General features: G+C 37.4%; 1 protein-coding gene and 1 long non-coding RNA gene across 2 annotated transcripts in view; one reads left to right on the plus strand and one right to left on the minus strand.

Moving 5' to 3' along the window:
- Positions 1–19,510, minus strand: part of LOC121732232 (ankyrin repeat and fibronectin type-III domain-containing protein 1) — a 160,752-nt gene extending 141,242 nt beyond the window's left edge. Inside the window, exon 1 of the mRNA XM_042122048.1 lies at positions 18,874–19,510. Within this exon, the coding sequence (XP_041977982.1) occupies positions 18,874–18,992 (119 nt within the window). The 5' untranslated portion in view covers positions 18,993–19,510. The remainder of the gene's footprint in view (positions 1–18,873) is intronic.
- LOC121732241 lies at positions 13,042–15,495 on the plus strand. Its single transcript, XR_006036337.1, has 3 exons — positions 13,042–13,193; positions 13,647–13,791; positions 15,104–15,495. It is a non-coding gene; the product is annotated as an uncharacterized LOC121732241 (long non-coding RNA).
- Positions 19,511–22,357: the final 2,847 nt, after the last annotated feature.

A 22,357-nucleotide genomic window follows, 5' to 3' on the forward strand; every position in this document is an offset into this window, starting at 1 on the left:
AGGATGAAGGATAATTTTTGCTGTGGGAAAATTTTCATTTTAGCGCAATTTATTTGCGAACGTCATTCCTAATAATTTCAAACAAAAATCTATGTATTAATACTTGTAATAATAATTTCTTCTAGTGTTAGGCTTCCTACAGACAAGCGGCACTTGCCGACGGCAGCCGTCGACACTTGTAGGCGGCAATCAACGGTAGTCGACGCCAACCGTTGTCAAGTGCCGTTCGTCTGTAGAAGCTTAAATGTAAGGTAACCCATCTTACAATATTGGTATTTACGTCACCGAATATTCGGAGCTGCAGACAACATAATACACCGTAATATATACGTTAAACTACGTCGTCTACGTGGTTACGTCACAGAAACGATGCTGTGGCGTGTCCGACGTCCGTACCATAATATGCTCAGAATATCTTGCTGGAATAATAAAAGCTTATAATGCAGTGGTAAACAGAAGGTAACAATAAAAATCATCATGATCAACACAATGTTTGTTTTACCCATCTGGCATTACGAAAGATGTAACGCCTCTAATATTTAATAATAATAATAAAGTTTATTTGCAACTACATTCATACATGGTGCAGATTTACATAATAATAATATTTTAAAAATTCCAATTATAATTCACTAATATTTTAAAAAATCTCCTAGTGACTACGATCAGGAAACGATTTGTAGTTATATAATATTTGTTTTACAGTGACATTAGTAGTCGTCGTATTGATATACAAAAGTCGTAGAATCAAGGTACAATATAAAGCTATTAAACGTGAGAGAGCCATGCTTCGGCACGAATGGGCCGGCTCGACCGGAGCAATACCACGTTCTCACGGAAAACCAGCGTGAAACAGCGCTTGCGCTGTGTTTCGCCGAGTGAGTGAGTTTACCGGAGGCCCGATCCCCTACCCTATTTCCTTTCCTGCCGTCCCCTATTCCATTTCCTTCCCATCCCTAACCTCCCCTACTACTCTATTCCATCTTAAAAGGCCGGCAACGCACCTGCAGCACTTCTGATGCTGCGAGTGTCCATGGGCGACGGACCTTCCATCAGGTGACCCGTTTGCTCGTTTGCCCCTTATTTCATAAATAAAGCTACTAAACATCGTCAACACATGGCTAAGAAATATTCAGCATTAGCTATGAGATGCCATAGATAACTACAATTATTGATGCTAAAAAACAGCTGAAATTCTAACCTGTACCTATACTAAAACCCTATCCACTAATAATTATAATATACAGTATATACTGTATAGTGTATACAGAATGCTAAAAATAATTGCAATATGCTACGACTAGCAATGAAACATCTCAATGTCTACGAGAATGCTACGAAAGTCTACGAAAAATCTATTTGCTACGAATCATATACCGTTAGCTACAAGTGCTACGAAAATCTGAAGATGCTACAAATTGCTACGAACAAGTGAAGACTCTACAAATTGCTAAGACAATATGAAGATACTACAAATTTCTACGACAATGTGAAGATACTACAAATTGCTACGAACAAGTGAAGACTCTACAAATTGCTAAGACAATATGAAGATACTACAAATTTCTACGACAATGTGAAGATACTACAAATTGCTACGAACAAGTGAAGACTCTACAAATTGCTAAGACAATATGAAGATACTACAAATTTCTACGACAATGTGAAGATACTACAAATTGCTACGAACAAGTGAAGACTCTACAAATTGCTAAGACAATATGAAGATACTACAAATTTCTACGACAATGTGAAGATACTACAAATTACTACGAAAAATGCGAAGACTGAAGATGCTCCAAAATGCTAAGAAAAATGTAAAGATGCTACAAATTGTCCCAAAAAAGTGAAAATGCTACATAGTATTGCTACGAAAAAGTATAGATGCTACATAATATTGTTACGAAAAGTAAAGACTGAAGTTACATATTGCTACAAAAATGCTAAATGCTACTTGGTGCCATACAAGGGTTAATTTTTGGCCCCAACTTTACACCATCTGTTACAAAGTTAGCCCACCGAGAATACACAACACGAAATTAATGAACTCACAACGAGTGTACATTCATTAGCTGTATGTAGATTTCGTCGCCATTTTGTATTTATATAAATATCATCAAAACCGTCACTTTCGTTTTTCATACTAATATTATAAATGCGAAAGTGTGTCTGTCTGTTACCTCTTCGCATCCAAACACCTGAACCGATTTTGCGGAAATATGGAAATACTTTGAGTCCCAAGAAAGGACGAAAGAGATTTTCTCAATTGAGAAGTTCTTTAAATATACGGTGAATTTAGTTACAACTATGAAATTTATTAAAAAGTCGACCAGCCGAGCTAGCACGGCCACCAGTGGAAATGCGAAAGTATAGACACACTATGGAGATAAACTTAAGGTGCCGTTCCGATCTTTTTTCGTTACGAAAACTTCAATTCAAATGCCACTTTATGACAGACTATAGTCACAAATTGTGGAGATAAACTTAAGGTGCGGTTCCGATCTTTTTTCGTTCCAAAAAACTCAATTAAAATGCCACTTTATGACAGACTATAGTCCTAAAAATTCAAATAATATCCTACTTTAGACATACATTATAGTCTGTCATAAAGTGGCACTTTAATTGAATTTTTGTCGGTCGAGATTAGCCGCGGTAAAGATTGGAACGCCACCTTAAGTTTATGTCCACAGTTTGTCCATACTTTCGCATTTCTACTGGTGGCCGTGCTAGCTCGGCTGGTGCGAGTTGCACTTGCGCACGAAGAGCAAAGTACTACTATGGAGCAAAAATAGGCTAAAAGTTGTGTTTTTTGTATGGGAGCCTCCCTTCATTATTTAATATATTTTAATTTTAGGGTCTCGTTTTTACCCTTTGGGTACCGAACCCTATAAAGGTTGTCATCAGGACTTCACTTTTGTAAACGGGCAATTGGTCTACCACCCACTCCCACCACTGCAACTAAAACAATAAAAGTAACTAAAAGGCGGCCGCAACACCGTTGCACCCAAAATTCGTTAATCGCGCGGAAACCGTACATTTTTCCGGGATACAATGTATCCTATGTCCTTTCCCGGGACTAAAAGTATCTCCATACGAATTTCAGCAAAATTGATTCAGCGGTTTGGGCGTGAAAAAGTAACAGACAGACAGACACGCTTTCTAATTTATAATATTAGTATGTGAGTATTGATATCATCATATTATTATGTAACATAACATTATCAAATATAATAAACGAGGAGGCATCCCGTCAATTTGTATGGAAATTATTAATTGTACAACACAATATAATTTCAATTTGAACATGAATGATATAATTAAGGTTGATATGTCATTAGTTAATTGAATTCGTACGAGATTGATAATAAATCATAACGGTAAGATCACATACACGGCTTTATCGTATTTATTTTATACGTGGGAGAGCCATGCTTCGGCACGAATGGGCCGGCTCGACCGGAGAAATACCACGCTCTCACAGAAAACCGGCGTGAAACAGCGCTTGCGCTGTGTTTCGCCGAGTGCGTGAGTTTACCGGAGGCCCAATCCCCTACCCTATTCCCTTCCCTACCCTCCCCTATTCCCTTCCCTTCCCATCCCTACCCTCCACTATTACCCTATTCCCTCTTAAAAGGACGGCAACGCACCTGCAGCTCTTCTGATGCTGCGAGTGTCCATGGGCGACGGAAGTTGCTTTTCATCAGGTGACCCGTTTGCTCGTTTGCCCCTTATTTCATAAAAAAATATATGTTTAAATTGGATTTATCTATTTGTTTATGTAGCTTTTTTGTAACAATATTTCATTACGCTTGTCTTTTGAAAAAGGCTTTTAGCAACTACCATTCCATTCTATCTTTAGGCCTTCTCAGAATCACAGAAACTGCTGCTGGTGTTGGATAGTCCATTTATCAAGAAAGGTTTTAATCTATTAGCATCACATCACACTAATATTGCCAATAGGAGCAAAAAATCATAAGAGAATGTTTTTTTTTATTGTGCTGTCGCTGCAGGCAACAGCTGGTGCGTAATATAACCTTTAGATCTATCCTCAAAGCCGGAACTTTCCAGCTTATTTAACAGTGATCTGACATTTAACTTCCTCTGCGAAGTTCCGAACGAAAAGTTAAAGTTTGAAGCACGTGCACTGCGCCAACTTCGCTGCACATGTCCAATTTATAATTCAACTTCGGACAATTTCAACTATTGAAATGTAGTTATCGAGCAATGTTATAATGGTATGGTACAGTTTGACCGCAAGAAGCAGGAGTCCCTGGTCAAATGCGCTAGTTTCAGTGCTGGATTTGTTTTTTATGAGTTTAGGCCACTCTATTTCTCCGTGTATGAAATCTGCCACCGCTCTAGGACGGCCTATACGGCCTAATCTATATATTAATACGCAAGCGAAAAACTTTGTATCCCTTTTGACGGAAAATGCGGAAACGTAGATGAATAAAATTTTGCACAGTTATAGTTTATATGGTGAAGGAGTGCATCGAGCTAATATTATATTGAAACTATACTTTTATCACACATTTTTTTAACAAATAAAACATTACACACACTACAATACGCACACTCAAGAAGATGACAGATTTTTGAGTGACAAACCTATACATACGAATTATACTCTTTTATTTATGGTTTTATTTATGGTTGAATTCTGTTGACAACAAGTTGACAAATTGAAAATGGATTATATTTTTTTTTATTGAATCTTAGCTGCTATTTTAGACAATACTTACACGGCCAGTCTGAGATCAACCGAGTCCCAGAGACGAGAGTTGAAAAAAATATGATAAAGTTAATATTTTTTTAGAAATGAAACGTAGTGGTCCTAATGTCGAATTTCGACCATTGAGCGATCTCTAGTTAAGTATAAATATCTAAGGTCTGGCGATGTTCGGTAGCGAAATTAGATGTATGGAATTTGACACAAGGCATTGCAAGCGCCATGACACGTCTTAGCGATGCGCTATGTCAATTAATCCTAAAATTTTTGACATCCAACTTCACTATCGAAACTAACGAATGCATTTTGACTAAGTACTCTAGTACTAGTACTAAGCCCGGGCGCACACTAGCGGCCAAGCCGCGGCGGCCAGGGCGCTGCGGCCATCGAGATATTATATGCCTTAGTATGAAACCGCCATAGACCACGCGCACCTGGCCGCACGCTGTCAAGCGGCCACACTATACTTTCGATGGCCGCCGCGGCCTGGCCGCTAGTGTGCGCCCGGGCTAATGACTGTTTTTGGCTACACCCCTAAGATATTTAAAAAACAAGAATTACTTTACCAGTTTGTAATGCGACAGCCGAGTGCCGCTTGGGGATTGATGGGCTAAATAAATCGTTACCATACATTTCTTTATAATCTTGCGAAATAAAGCCTTAGATATTGTTTATGTAAACTTTTGCTCACAGGGAAGTTAAAATAGGTCAAGCTAACAAATTGTTAAATATGCACAAGACAAGGTAATGAATGGTGACAGATTAATCAATACAAGGATATTGATGGTGAAAATTTATCAGATAATCAAGATTATACAATATACATTCGAAGTGGAATTAGGAAGGCTGACTGTAGATTACGATTTTGAAAAGCCCCGTTTATTTATTTAAGCCTTATTAATATTACAAATGTGATTGTGTCTATCTGTAACCTCTTCACGTTTTGACGGCTGAACCGATTTAGTTGGGTGTAGAGATATTTACGGGAAAGGATATAGGATAGTTTTTAATTTTTATTGCGGCAATGCGAACGGTTTCCACGCGATGAACAAACTTCGACACAACGGAGTTGCGGGTATCAACTAGTATAAGTATTGGAACGAAGTTTCTTATAGCGCGTTCGGCGTAAAGGAGTCTAGACAGAACGATATTTGACCTCTACATTTTTTTATTAGTACCTACATGGTAGAGGCAGAGGGCATTGATAGTATTCCTGTGCGTCAACTAGATGACGTTTTTTGAGAATAAACAGTGACGCGTTGTTAGTATTCCTGGGCGTTAGAAGATGGCGATACGATACTTTGAATGACGGCAAAGTACATAGGATGTTATTGTTGCGAAAAAATGTACAAAAACTTATTTTGCTGCAACGGAGTTGCAGCCCACATATAGTCATTTTTTTATGAAATAAGGGGGCAAACGAGCAAACGGGTCACCTGGTGGAAAGCAACTTCCGTCGCCCATGGACACTCGCAGCATCAGAAGAGCTGCAGGTGCGTTGCCGGCCTTTTAAGAGGGAATAGGGTAATAGGGGAGGGTAGGGAAGGGAATAGGGGAGGGTAGTGAAGGAAATAGGAGAGGGTAGGGAAGGGAATAAGGAAGGGTAGGAAAGGAATAGGAGAGGGTAGGGAAGGGAAAAAGGTAGGGGATTGGGCCTCCGGTAAACTCACTCACTCGGCGAAACACAGCGCAAGCGCTGTTTCACGCCGGTATTCTGTGAGCCCGTGGTATTTCTCCGGTCGAGCCAGCCCATTCGTATCGAAGCATATGGCTCTCTCACGTCAGATACATTAAACAATTAAACATGCCTCATACTAAATATATAAGAAAATAATTATACTCCTACATTGTTGCGCTTTGTTATTCAAAATATGTAATAAAATAGTTTTTATGTGCCGGTATGCATACCCACCATAAGAATATAGGTCTGCCACTTAATATTCTAGCAATATATTCGGCAAAACTTTTATGCAGAGAATGAATTATTTTATTTGTTTATGTCTTTGCGCTTTTATAAGAACGCGCCAGGAGGGTTTCTGTTAGTGTCTAAACACACTAAGCCGAAGTTACACCGGCGTAAATTCCGCATGATTACGCCTGCAACGTATTTTAAATTGCCGACGACACTGTATTCCGTCGCGTTCCGTCCGTATTTTGTATGCGCTGACGTAATCATGCGTAATTTACGCTGCGTAACTTCGGCCTAGTGTGTTTAGACACTAAGGTTGTTTTTGCGATGTTAAGGAGTGAGCACATTGAGACCGCATTGTGTAGGCGTTTGACATTGCGGACGTAATTTACGCCGCGTAACTTCGGCCTAGTGTGTTTAGACACTAGAGTGTAAATATGTGCATTTTTCCCTTGTATGGAGTTCTTGTGAAAGTTGTTGCGCTAAAAGAGGAATATTTTTGGTGATTTGTAATGGACAAGCGCCCCAGCGTGAGCGTCCTGAAGTCAACCATACAAAACGCAAAAATATACTTACTCTTTCAGCGCAGCTACTTTTACAGTGAACTCTATACAAGGAGCACATACACTTCCTGAAGTATTATCAGTTAGTTTTGTAATTTGTAACCATGATTAAGAAGCGATTAAGAGAACGTGTTGGCTTATAGGGGCTCTGTATATACCAAAGGTCATGTCAATAAAACAAGTCAAGTCAATAAAACAAGTCAAGCATTTACTTTTTAACGTGGGAGAGCCTTGCTTCAGCACGAATGGGCCGGTTCGACCGGAGAAATACCACGAGCTCACAGAAAACCGGCGTGAAACAGCGCTTGCGCTGTGTTTCGCTGAGTGAGTGAGTTTACCGGAGGCCCAATCCGTAGGGGATCCTTTTCCCTTCTCTACCCTCTCCTATTCCTTCCCTACCCTCCCCTATTCCCTTCCCTACCCTCCCCTATTAGCCTATTCCCTCTTAAAAGGCCGGCAACGCACCTGCAGCTCTTCTGATGCTGCGAGTGTCCATGGGCGACGGAAGTTGCTTTCCATCAGGTGACCCGTTTGCCCCCTTATTTCATAAAAAAAGTGTTGGCTTATAGAGGTTCTGTATATACCAAAGGTCATGCAGTCAATAAAACAAGTCAGGCATTTAAAAATTCCATCGACAAATTATAAATTACACCCTCGAATAGAACGTCTTTTGTTCGTTGAAATTGAAATTAGGGTTTAAAATGTCTTATCATTTAAGACTTCCGCATAATTATTCCATTTGAGCTCAGCTGAATCGTCTTCAATTTTCTCACTTCGAAACTTCTTTTAATTTTTTCGATAAAACTGTTATAATATTGAGTAAGTATACAAGAAAATTTGCTATTACAGTAGGTACGGTGTATACATACTACGGTCTATTGCAAAGAGGATTCAAAACATTTTTTTTACTTACTTTGATTATTGTCATTGTAAACTAGATAATATTGCCAACAACTTCTTTAAAAAAATTGTTTCATATGCGGGAGCATTTTTTCTCGTTAGAAACTATTCAAGACTCGGGATTCAAAATATCTTCATCCCAAATTTTATGGAAATCGGTATAGTAAGCGAATATGTATGATGTTTAAAATGAAAAATAAAACATGAATTGCTTAACTTCTTACGCACGCAATAAATAAAATATAATTATGTTTAACAGATTCATGTTTAACTTTACTTGTGATATAGTCCTGTTTACTGCAATTTTTATCTTCGAAAAACACAATCCCTCCTCAACAGTCGAGTATAAATCATAAAGTTAATATACCTAGCGGAATAGAGCTACAATCTCGCGCTGTCAAACGAAACCGAAATTGGTTTCATCTGTGTGTAAAAATATGTGTACGTACACACTTATACAAGCATGATTGAACATGATTTCTATGAGATTAAATTGTCAACGTGCGGCACGTGCCGACTGGACGTCAAAAAAAGTATGCTGCTGTCATGTATCACACGTTTCTTTTTACCACGCAGTGTTACTGATAGTGACATCTCTCTTGCTCAGGCCTTTGTTTCTCTATTCCGCTAGGTATATTAACTTTATGGTATAAAGTACCTATCGGGAGATACCTTTGTAGTCTTGATGACACTCTCAGCTGTCGCATGACTGTCCAATAACCTATATTGGATGATACCGAAGTACCTTTGAGGAAAATTGATATAAGAAAGGATATAAGGAACGAAGATTAAATCGATGAGGCCTATAGGTACTTTTCTTCATTTTTTGACAATATTTAATACTTAGGTTAGAAAACATAAATAACTCAGATACAATTTATTAAATGTCTCATCTATGAATAATAAAATATACTAAGGAAACATGACGCTCATTCATCTACCTTTGTCTGACAAGACTTTTTTGACGTATCAGACACGACCAAGAACTGAATTATGCTAGACCTACAAATAATAAAAACTATTCATTATTCGTAGTGCTAGACACAAAACATAAAAGCATAAAAAGATCATAGTACTCATTTTTCTGAAAACACAATAAACCTCATATAGTCAGATTCTTAATAAACGTCCAACACTACATTCATTAACTAGAAACCATGCAAAAAGTCGCGATTTCCAGCCTAATTAATGTCTGTAATCTGTATTTACTGTGCGTACGTCTATATTTAATATTTATAATATTAGTAAGGAACTTAAAGTTTCAAGATAAGACAAGAGGCGATCGAGTCTACACTAAATTCTTAACTTGCAAACAGCACTCAACACTCAGACTCAAGTTTACGAGCGGGACTCAAATCAAAGTATAAATAAGCGATTTAAATGTTCACTGACGCAAACGCAGACAGAAATAGGGTTAAATCACGAGGGACGGACATAAACTTAAGCCGTTTAACGTTAGCTCTTAAGCCGAATCCAGAACTTATCTTGTTTGATTGAGGTGTCTGGCCACGAACACTTAAGGGCTTTTTATAGCTATACTAGATTTTGATACCGGAAAAATGTACGGTGCCCGCGCGATAAACTTAAGGGGAGGTTATTCCTAAATTAGCAGGTCGATGTCTGTCAGTGCGAATATCGACGTAAATGACATTAAAATAACATTCATATCAGCGCGCCTTGTACAGTGGCGGTTACGACGCTCGCCGCGTCCATGATAGGGCGAAATAGGAGAAAAAACCTTTTTACTTAGATAAAAAATAGTATAACTAAACATGTATCCGTACATTTCCCTGTAAAATTTTAATAGTAATCGAACTATCCAAATTATTTTTTGATTGAGTCCCTGTTAGTCCTATAAAACTCAATATATTTTTCAGTTTTTTTTAATGACGCTTTCTTTAAAAATTACTAATTCTAGAAACGTGAATTTGGAAGAACCTAGCCTTAAATTTTGTGCAACGGAGTTGCGGGCATCGTCTAGATATTATTATTACCGATATTAAAAGGGAACGTGGGTGCAGCTGCAGAATTTAAACAAAGAAACTATTGACATTACCTACGCTTCACACTGCGCCGGCACGTGTATTGTGATAGTGACAGATACAGTAAATCGAGGTAACGTAGTCCTCCGATTCCTCCTTCAAAATAGAGCCTATCTAATTATTATTTTTTAAATATCCTCAGGAAGAGTGAGTCTATGCCTCTACGTTTTTATTTTATCTTAAGTATCTTTCAAATTTGTTTTATGGTCGGTGGATTGGCGGGGTACGGGGCATTTTGTTTTGCAATTTTTGAACGGTCATATTTTCTTATTTATTAGTAAATTCAGAAAAAATGGAACGCAGAGGCAATAATTTGTTTAGACATACTGTCCAGTGTGTTGAAGTTGTCAAGAGTAAATTGGGGAATACGTTTGTATGGAAAAACAGTGCTAGCGTACCCTCTTAATATAAACAATGTCCGGCGGGCCATGCAACACTCGGTCAAACCTGTAGGCCTAAGTTACGAAATCGTTCTGAGACTCAAACATTCGGACGAGAATGCCGCGTCCTGCTCTAACAACGTCATTTCCCATTTGTTAGAGTAGGATGCGGCATTCTCGTTCGATTGTTTGAGTCTCAAAACGGTTTTGTGGTACAAGCCCAAGGTTCGGAGCGCATTCGTAGCCCGGTCCCGAACTAAGTTACATCGTCTGGTTGTTGTATAATTAATCGAAAAAGGCTATTAAGGCTGATTTGGCGGATGGTTGTTACCGTTCAAAGAAAGACAATAAACAAAGAAGCCCTTACAAAGAACACGTCCAATGTCCATGAGTTGCAGTTTTATACTCGTGCAGGTACACGTCGTTAATCAAATTAAGCTTAGGAAAAGCTCAAGATTACCAGCGAAAGAATGAATTTTATGAAGTAACTAGATGACGCCTGCAACTCCGTTGCAAATTTTTCTTTATCGCGCGGAAATTATGCATTTTTCCGGGATAAAAATGTCCTATGTCCTTTTCCGGAACTCAAAGTATCACCATTCACCATACCAAATTTCAGCAAAATCGGTTCAGCGATTTGGTCGTGAAGAAGTAAGAGACACACAGACCTACATACTATTGCATTTATTTACACACACATTACACACTATTGCATTTATAATATTAGGGGCCTGTTTCACCACTTCCTGCTAAGTACCGAACAGGCTATCCACCACTTATCTTGACAGATAAAGTATGGAGAATCTGTCAAAAAAGTTGTGAATAGCCTATTCGCCACTTTATCAGGAAGTGGTGAAACAGACCCTAAGTAATTGGTAAATTATTAAAATATAGTTATTTAAAATCATTTTCTAATGTGAATCCGTGTAGATGATTGGTCATAAAATTTATTTAGTAAAACAATCGGAAAAGTTTTAAGAAGTCCTATAGCGGTCCTTGAGACACAGCCTGAAGACAGACAGGCGGACAGACATCGAAGTCTTAGTAATTTTGGGTACGGAACCCATATTTATCCTTTGTGTACGGAACCCGAAAAACTATCTCAGTGTTGAGAGCATTACAAGGATTATTTTTTTTTAGGATTGTAATTAAACATTTCAAGGAAATGGTTTAGTTGCTCTACAGTCTACACTTACAGTATTAAAAAAATTAATAAGCGCAAAACTTATTAAAATCGAAGCAATAATAATTTATTCCATAAGATAAAATGGATACGAGGGAGAGTCATGCTTCGGCACGAATGGGCCGGCTCGACCGGAGAAATACCACGTTCTCACAGAAAAACGGCGTGAAACAGCGTTTGCGCTATGTTTTGCCGAGTGAGTGAGTTTACCGGAGGCCCAATCCACTACCCCTTTCCTTCCCTACCCTATTCCCTTCCCTTCCCATCCCTACCCTCCCCTATTACCCTATTATACTCCCTCTTAAAGGCCGGCAACGCACCTGCAGCTCTTCTGATGCTGCGAGAGTCCATGGGCGATGGAAGTTGCTAGTATCAGGTGACCCGTTTGCTCTTTTGCCCCCTTATTTTATTTTTAAAAAAAGAACATATTATACATTACCTAATGTCGAAAAATAATATCACTACTAAACTTGAGTACGGCATGGAGAGTTTAAAAACAAAATCTGAACACTGCATTTCAGTTTTGCTATTGAATAAGAAAGCTGTAAACTTAAGTACCTAATGGGGAAAATCAAAGACCCATAACCTCCCCATCGATGGGATCCATCTAAAGCAATATCCGAAAAGTATTGGTCAATTAATATTTGAACAATTTGACTGAACTGAACGACGGGAAGGCCAATTCGATTAATCAATTCATCAAAAATTCTGCCTTCACTTTTAGCCCCTGTTACACACGTCGTCTTACATATCATCAAAACGCATCCGTGGTCTAGTGGTATAGAGCGCGGCTCTTGACTTGGAGTTCATGGGTTCGATTCCCGCGTTGGAAACATGACGTTATTTCTAAGTTTGGTTAGGATAATGCAGGCTGATCACCTGATTGTCTGACAAGTAAGATGATCCATGTGTCGGATGGGCATGTGAAAAGTCGGTCCTGCGCCTGATCTCTCGCCGGTCGTGTCGGTCTTCCGTCCCACTGGGTTATGAGAGTAAAGGAATAGAGAGTGCTCTTGTGTACTGCGCACACACTTGGGCACTATAAAATTACTCCTGCGTAGCTGGTTTCAATAAAACGGGCCACCGTCACCGAAACCGGTATGGGAGCTATAATAATAACATATTATTATGAAAATAAATTTTAAATTTTTTTAGTGTTGTATTTTGTAATGTTAGTCTCGCTAAAACTCGAAAGCGAAAGCTAATTTAAGTCTTGAGATATTCGTCCAGGGAAGGCTTGTATTAGAAAGGAAATGATACAAAGTGCACCGGGACACCTAGTTTCTGAATAGTTTTCTCTATAACAAGTTTAATATAATATTACAATTATTAAAGAGCACGTCTGCAAGGCGGACCGTGTAGTCGGGGCATTTCACAATTTCCCATAAAACGGAGTCCATAAACGAATTGACTTTGCGAAATCGGTCGAATTTGATTTCGAGCGAATTTCAATCAAATCTTTGTTATCGGATTCAATACGGAGAACGGTAAGGAACTTTACAATATCAAAACTTTATATTTTACTTTGGTAACGTTAACTTTTTCTTTTCTTCCAATAATATTAGTCTATTGCGTAACTCCTTAAATATTGGATTTCAGTTTTTGCTTTCTTTTATAATATTGTTATACTTTTGTTTCTTAATGAAAAAGTTTTTGGTGAAGATAGAAGTATAATATGCATTAAAACACAAATTAATAATACTAGCTATTTGACCGAGTTTTGCTCGGTATTCAATTAAACATGAACAATGACATTTTCTAAAAATGATTCCTAGCTAGATCGATTTATCGCCCCCGAAACCCCCTATATACTAAATTTCATGAAAATCTTTGGAGCCGATTCCGAGATTCCAATTATATATTTATATATATACAAGAATTGCTCGTTTAAAGATATAAGATTTAAAATTTCTTCATTGCATATTTTATCTCTCTTTTAGAAAATGCTTTGCATCGTCTTTGTCGCATTTCTGTCGATCGTCAAAGCCAGGGACTTTGGCATGAGAGCCGTACCTGGAATCAGGGATTCCATCATCAACCTTGGCAAGATGGACGTCTCCTTCTACATGAATGGGAAACCAGAAGGTATTAGTACCCCTCAATTTAAGACAACCTACGCCCTACAGTATCCACTACTTATCCAAACAAATATTTTAATAATAATTCTGAAAGTCTATATATCCTGTCAGTTTGTCGATGCAACTGCAGAACCGATTGGGATGAAATTCTGCATAGATCAGCAATACCATGAGCTCTTATAGCAGCAATAGACCAACTTAAAGGTATTGAAACTATAGACGAAGTTTTATTAGCCGAAATAATCCGCAAATCGCTTCCAAACGAAGCATAAACCAATAAAACTTAGGCTGGATTCCTATGCGTCGATGCGAACGCGCAGTTTGGGCTACATAGAAGCAAATATATTAATGGGGCGACTAACCCAAAATTTACGATTTTATCATTTCATTTTTATACTTGAAAATAAGCCCCGAATTGTTTCATTTTCTAAAATTAGATACTACATTATATTTCCGAAAATTAGATCTGATCAAAATCACGATACCTTAAAATTTTCTCGATAGAAAAAATCACAAATATGCTTCTAATTTCACGAATTTTTCATTTATTGCCATAACCGTGCATTGAACTAAGTTAATATTTTAACACATTGTATAAAGTTCTATCATTGAGAAACCGACCTAGCGGATTTTTAAAATATTGTATATTTATCGAGTTATTGAGAAAAAACTAATTTGGCTATGAATCCGCGTCGTCCTTTTTCACCTGGCATATGAAAGACGGGCGTGAGTGTGAAGAGAGAAGGACGATGTTTGATTTCTTGGGTTAGTTATTGTTACATATAAGTACAATCACTTGTGATCTTATGGTGTAGTAGCTTAACAGCGCGTTCGCACTACCGCATATAAATCCAGCGTTACACGAAATCGCTACTAAGGGCCTTTCCCGTGTGGAAAGGCCCTTAGTAGCGATCGCGAGCGTTATTTTACGCTCGTTTACATCGATACAATCGCAAGTTGAACGCTCAGCAAAAGGAAGGAAGTCGACACGTTTTAACTTTATATCTGCCAAAACGCAATGAATACGCGCAGACGAGCGCATCAGAAACGCGTGCCAGTGCGCAAAAAATACTTCGTGTGGAAAGGCCCTTAGTAGCGATTTTTTTGTGTAAAATAAGGTGCTAAAATTCTACTGTGCTATTTCAACATTAATTTAGCTTTGATCTAGTCTAAATCTTAGTTAAGTGATCCAAAAATGTCCTTTAATTCGTAATCATAAATTATCATAATCCAAATAAGTAATAACGTAATATGCACGTTATGCCGTATCGGTAACTTTTTATATTTTGTTCATGTTTTAAGCTTTTTTTTCATTTCAGATTATCAACATAAACACTATCAAGAATCAAGCGAGGTCACGAAAACTAGCACTTGCTCAAATGGTAATGATGATGAACTAAGATTTTTAGACAACCTCATCAGTAGCCATCATAACTCACACAACCAACCCGCCTTCTCCACCAAATGCTGCCAGAAAGATGCCCACGAGGATATAATATTCGCGTTCACACCAAAAATTCATCCAAAACGTGCAAATTCACAAAATTCCCTTCCATTTAACTCCATCCCCTTCCCTTTAAACCTCTTAATGGACCCAACGAAATTAAAACTACCAGCAGTTCAAAAAAAAAAATAAGAATATTGAAATAGTTCTGTTTCCTAAAAGAAAAGATGTAGAAAACGAACTGACTACAAAAGATATGAACCCTAAAAAGGAAATTAAAGGTGATGAAGAAAAAAATTTCAAGAAATTGGATTTGCTGCCCGTTCCTGTAGTGCAGAATAATTTGGATGAAAATACAGAGAAAGTAAAGGATAATAAGACACAAGATAAGACTCCTTAAAGAAAGAAAAGCTGAAAATATATATATAAGATAAAAATATAAAATATATTACTTTAGGCTAATTATTAATTACTTAAGAAGTTAATTAGCGAAGTTGATGACATATTAAAGTCCGTAAATTTACTAAAACATCATTAAATAACTCCTTAAGTATTTATTAAATGCCCCGAGTGCCGCTGTTAGTGGCATTTCAATAAAATGCATTGAAATTTTAAGATAAGGTACACATATTAAGCAATAAATATTTTTTTAGTTCTCAGATTAAATCTTTATACGTAAAATTTCTGTAAAATAAGAAAGATTAAAATAAAGATCAGTATAAAGATGAGCGAAGTAAGACGGTGTTTTAATAATTTTTTAATCCGCTCGAAAAAGCACTAATGATATAATTTGTTCCAAATTACAGGCTTCCTACGCCTTAACATAACAAAGTAGTAAAAACCTCTACCACGAAACACGGAAAATTCTATTCTTACCAACGCGTAAGCTATTCAACGTTACATTGCGTTTTGAATACGTAGTTCTAAAAGGTGTAGCCGGCGGAGCGAGTAATGGAACGGGCTGTACCTAAATATTCGTAGAAAGTCTCCAAGATAAGTTAATTTGGTACGGCACTGGGGATTACACAGAGCCGATACGTGAGTAGAATGTCAACAGCAAAATTTCCATAAAAGTGTGTTACGGGCCCGGCATAATGTTTAATACTTCAGCTGATGTAAGGGTGGTATTACACTTATCCACCTTGATCTACTTTATAGTTATAGAAGACAGAAAGGGAGCGGACAAGTGGTATTTTTCGGTTCCCTAAATAATTTTGAGAATAATTTATAATTAAATAATTTAAAAAGATGTAGCGCATATACAGCTGTCGGCGACTGCACATACTTCATACAAAATTAAACCTCTTCAAAAAGAGATATAAGTAAAGGTTCGACAAATAAAAGAAACGAAAAGAAATCATAGAAGAAACGATAATATAATATATTTTTCTCGAGTTAGCTAGGTAAACAGTAGGCTAACACTTTCTTTTATATCACCTTCTTTTGTTGTATTTGATATTGATAAAGTGGTCCAATTTTGTCCCAATACATATTGGTTACATACTGGAGTAAGTTGTTAAGTGTAATACCATCCTAAGAGGCATTTTGTTAAGCGATACAAAGGTCACGAGCTAACTAAGTGATATTTTGAGAACACTTTAAAGTTAAGACTACAGTCGCACGTGCCATACGTAATACAATCTTTAGATTGAGGCCACGTTACTTCGGTGCGTTGCGTCGCCATAACGCATCGACGCAAGTAAAACTGACATCTGCATCGCGACGACGACGCTGCAGCGCTGCAATTGGGAAATGCAGAAGCAAAAAAAAAATTGTGAAATAACATGTGTATTGTGCAGCCACAACAGCATTACAACAGTTAATCAGAACGGATCTCGAATTTACATTTTTTATGGGTGTAGGCTTTTTTTTCGCCGCCCCATGTACGAAATCTACCGGCCCCCTATGGACGCGGCTGCCCCTAGGCCGTGGCTTATACGGACTATTTATAAATCCGGGGTCTACCACTTTGTTTCTGATCTATCAAAATATCTCGATTCTCGTCTGAAGACGCAAATTCCAGTACCGGTTGGGAGTCAACGACACTAAGCAACTGCAGACTACGTGTCGCATACTACTGGTTTCTATGAGTATAAACTCTATAAATTCCCTCCGTAATCAGCGTTATGGAGTTATTATACAAATACACAGAAACCTAACCTGTCTGTAGTTTGCAGTTGTTTCATGTCGTTGGCTTCGAACCGGTACTTTTGACGTGGCGATAAAATGTCGCTGCGATGTCGGTGCGACGACGCACCGCATCGGTATAATTTGGCTTTGCACTTACTTTTAACTTGCGGTGAAAATATGTCACAAGACTCAAGAGGCAGATTTTCCGCAAGGCTATCACATTTAGTAGATCAAGTTTTCTCAAGTTTCTTATTTCTTATAAACTTGATGCAAAGAGGGGACCTAAGTTTTGCACGTCTGCGCGTTAAGGCTGTTTTGTCTATTAGGGAAGCATATGGATAGATCTTGATCCAAAATAAAGCGATTCTTGGCTAAGAGGAATGTATGCCTTTAATGTCTTTTAGCCAAGAATTGACCAACCGAAACTCCATAGTTGCTGGTCGTTCTTAACTCTATATTATTATTATTATTATTTATTTACTTTTACATAAACCATGTGTTTATGTCAAAGAATTTACCCTCCATAAGGGAGTCGAGTCGAGTCTGCGGCGCCCATACAGTCGGCATGGCGCGCCCATACAGTGTATGGGTACCGCAGACTCGATCGCACAAAAAGTCTGTCATCTGCGATCTCCCTAAGCCACTGAGGTTTGTCCGGAGTGTAATGTTTAACAATGCTAGATAGTAACGTTTAGTTTATTAATAATACTAGTTTTACAAAAAGAAACTACTAGTTCATAGGAATCATATTATACAGGAAAACTTTCAGCTTTTATAAAATGACGAAAGAGTGTACAGTCAAAACTCTATACAGTTATACAAACAGGTAGCGCTAGTTATACCATGCGCTACCCATATAAAGTGTCCCTCAAATTGTAAAAGGCAAAAACTGAAATCTGAGAAGGGTTTTATGGAGTTATCCTGACTGAATGAAACCTTTTTAGATGGTTACCAGAAACGAAGATTAATAATAGACCCACGTACGCATGTTTGGGTAAAAAATCTCTCAACCCCAGTTGTCTTATTGACCTTATTTTTGTCCATTCAAACTGGTTACCCATACATTTATGAGAATAACCCTCCTGGCAGTCGGGTAAAAAGTTGCAATTTGAGTAAAAATATTTAGTCAATGAATGGTGTTTGACGCATTACTAAGCATACCTATGTGGCGGTACCCGCACACATACAACTGATGGACATTGTAGTAGTATATTATGAATTATGATAATACGATTAGCTACAGAAAACAAAATGTTTTAGTATTATGTGGTTTTATCGTGGTGTTGCATCACTTGCACTATATTAAAGTTCTTGAATTGACTAATAGTGCTCAAATGATAGCTAATAAAGAACACATTGTTGAAATAAAGACAACCGCCAGTTCAAGGTCAATGCTATATATAATTTAATACCTCGATCGTGGAAAAACCAGAAACAATAGCTTATCTATTATTAGCCGCATGTGACCGCTTGGGAGTTGAAGCATTAAATTAAAATATCAAAGCTTCTACTTACTGCTTCTCCTTCCTCTGCTGTCGTTTCTTCTTGAACGCCCGTTTCACTCGGAGCAGGAGAAAGGCAGCTCTGTCTATGGTCAGTACGGACGGTCGCTTCGCGGGGCTGGGTTCGTCCATGCCCTCGTCTTCGTCAGCCGGCTCATCGCACAACCTCAGGCCTAGCCATCGTTGTTTCGTCGTGTTTCTCGTTGTGTCTATCTAGAATTCGTCTAGAAGGTTCTAGATCACTAGCTTTATCATTTGCATCTATAATTACTACTCCACTATTACGTTTCTTTAATTTTACACTTCGTATTATCTCTAGATCTTTATCTATATATTTAGCTTTATCTTCTACTTCATCTCTTTTGCTACTTTTACACTATTTTGTTTCGTTTATTTTCTGAGCGAATAATTTTTGGTTTCTGTCTTTTGTTTTTGTTTCAATATTCTAATAGTCAAACTTTGTCTTAAGCTTTCCTAATAGCCGTTTAGATCATGATAATTTATTAGAACATTGTCTACTGCATTTGTTTTATCAATTCATTTACACTACTCTTTTTGTTAGTACTATCACTTCACTTCACTTATAAACACTGATTTCTGTTTCACAACTCAGTTTTCACTAGTCACTATTTATTTCTAATTTCATTTGTCATTCATCCAAATTATTTGTATACGGCTCAGCTTGTCTACCTGAAACAAAAAAATACATTAAATATCTAGAAAATGATACTCATTAGTCATGACTTTTTAGAGAAAATATCATAATATGAAAATTATTAAGGCTTGATTTACTTTGGAACGACAGAGCGCCTAGCCGACATAAATCAAGCCTAAAAGTCAATATTGCTCTTAAACTGTTAAATAAAAAAAGGTTACTGATACTGAAGAATATAAGCTAGTTCAAGATCTTGTTTAAAATCACTGTCAAATTAACTTCCACTTCAGCCGTTTTCAAACGTCTAAAAAGCTTCTAAATTATAGGCCCAACTTTGTCACGGTCTGCAAAGGTTTTTGCTGATAAGATGAAAGTTACGATGAACAATTTACGCTGTTTTAAAACTGTCATTGAGACATCACAAATAACCTGATTTTGAAATTTTGTAATTTAGATGGCTGATTTCTGATTAAATTGCGATTTGATTGATTGCGATGTTCATTTGACTGTGAAAAAGGGTTTAATTTTGAAATACGAAAGGTGCTTAGTAAGATTATTTGGTACCAAAATAAATACTAAATATCCAAGAGGATTCCGTACCTTTGACCTTCCTTTTGACGAAGAAAATAACATTACATTAAAAGCAGCAAAATGTCACGTGTATTGCTTGAAAGTGGGCCAATCAGATCTATCTTTATAATTTATATTATGAGAGAGGCTGAAGCCTAGTGGATAGCTTTTGATTTGCACTCAAGATCTGGGAGAGCGCAGGTTCGATCCCGGGTAATAGCGTAAACCCGGGATCGAACCAACCAGCGCACTTCTATTACAAAAGACTTTTCTGTGCCAAGTTTGAGAAGGTCCTTTGCTAGATTTTTCTGATGATTTGTAGAGATCTAGATGATTTGTTACAATACAGATGTTGATGAATTTGGTAGACAACACTGTATTCTTAGGTATTACACTTGATTTAAGATAAATTACAGTGGGGTCCTCACATTGTTAATCTTGCAGGTAGGCTCAGTTCTGCAGCATATGCAGTCAGAAAAATTAGGGAAATTTCTGACGAAGATACGGCACGATTAGTATATTTTAGTTATTTTCATAGTAGGATGTCATATGGAATCCTTTTATGGGGAAACGCTGCCGACATTAATACAATATTTGTGCTGCAGAAGCGAGCCATACGTTCTATTTATAAAATGTCTGCTTTAGAATCCCTGAGAGATAAATTTAAAGAAATTGGTATTCTAACTGTTGCTTCTCAATACATTTTGGATAATGTAATATATGTTAGAAAAAATATAAGTAAATTTAAAGTTAAAAGTGACATTCACTCTAGGAATACTAGAAATAAGCACAAGCTAGATATGCCGGTGATCAGACTTAGTAAAGTCAGTAAATCTTTTAAAGGTCAATGTATACGCCTTTACAACAAAATCCCAGAAAACGTTCAAAATCTTTCCATTAATAAATTTAAAAAAGTAGTTAAAGAACGTTTGTGCGAGTTTCTTACGCCGGTTCTTCTCGCCGGGTTAGTTCCCGAACCGGTGGTAGGCATCATGTAGGACTTTCTGAAAACATTTATTTTAAATTTATTCAGAAATAAAACAATTTTGATTTGATTTTGATTTGATTGCTCAACGAGACAAGTTTTACAAGTTTTACGCGTTCCCTGTGAGTGAGTGATGTGACCCTTTTCGGACCTCGCGTGGCATAAAACACTTGTCTACACATCTTTCTGTTAAGAGGATACACCAGGGGCTAGAGAAATGAAAAAAAAGTACGTGTAATATCTACCTCCTATCTATCTAGCTGTCTCCCTTACCTCAATACCGCAAAACGCGATAGAGACAACTACAGAAAGTCAACGATTCGTTGTTCCCTGATTCCCTCTCCAAAAATTATCTAGCCAAATCTGTTTTCTGGATGTTTGAACACAGCGGAAAATCTGGCCATTGTTTTGGGTTTTTGAACGTTCATATCTTATTTAATAATTAAATTATGAAAAAAAAAACATAGGGACATTGTATTCGTGGCCGTAGATAATATTCAGGAAAAAAATTATAACTCTACTAGCATTATCCAGGGAGGAAACAGGGCATAGCGTTTGTATGGAAAAAAGGGCGGTGTGGACTCCTCTTAACGAAAATCCGAAAGAGTGACTCGTCACTCGAGATAGAAAACTTCACACAAAACATCAAAAGTATGAAATTGTTGTGTTGTTGCCTCGTTATTTTGAGTATAATATAAGCGTTTAATACTTGTTTTATACGTGGCTTATATTTGGAAATTCTCTTGTAAGCGAATTTCTACCCAGTTTATGTCATCTTGGTGACGTAAGGAGGATATTGGAGTGTAAAAAATCAAATAAACCCGGTTGTAATCTATAAAAAGTGGTTTTATTACGAATTGTCCGACGGATACGGATGTCCGGGAAAGTCCAGAAGGATTGTCAAAACTTTCAGGTCAAGTAATTATTCTTTTGTGTTTCGGCCCACTTCTAGGAAATTTGATTACAAAAGACTTTTCTGTGCTTAGTTTGTGAAGGTCCTTTGCTAGATTTTTCTGTATTGTATGATTTGTTTGCAGTCCGATCTATCTTTATATTATAAGAGGGGCTGAAGCCTAGTGGATAGCTTTTGATTTGCACTCAAGATCAGGAGAGCGCAGGTTCGATCCCGGGTAATAGCGTAAACCCGGGATCGAACCAACCAGCGCACTTCTATTACAAAAGACTTTTCTGTGCCAAGTTTGAGAAGGTCCTTTGCTAGATTTTTCTGATGATTTGTAGAGATCTAGATGATTTGTTACAATACAGATGTTATTTTCTTTGTAAACC

Source organism: Aricia agestis, chromosome 12 (genome assembly GCF_905147365.1).
Source record: "Aricia agestis chromosome 12, ilAriAges1.1, whole genome shotgun sequence".
In the NCBI taxonomy this organism is placed as follows: Eukaryota; Metazoa; Arthropoda; class Insecta; order Lepidoptera; family Lycaenidae; genus Aricia; species Aricia agestis.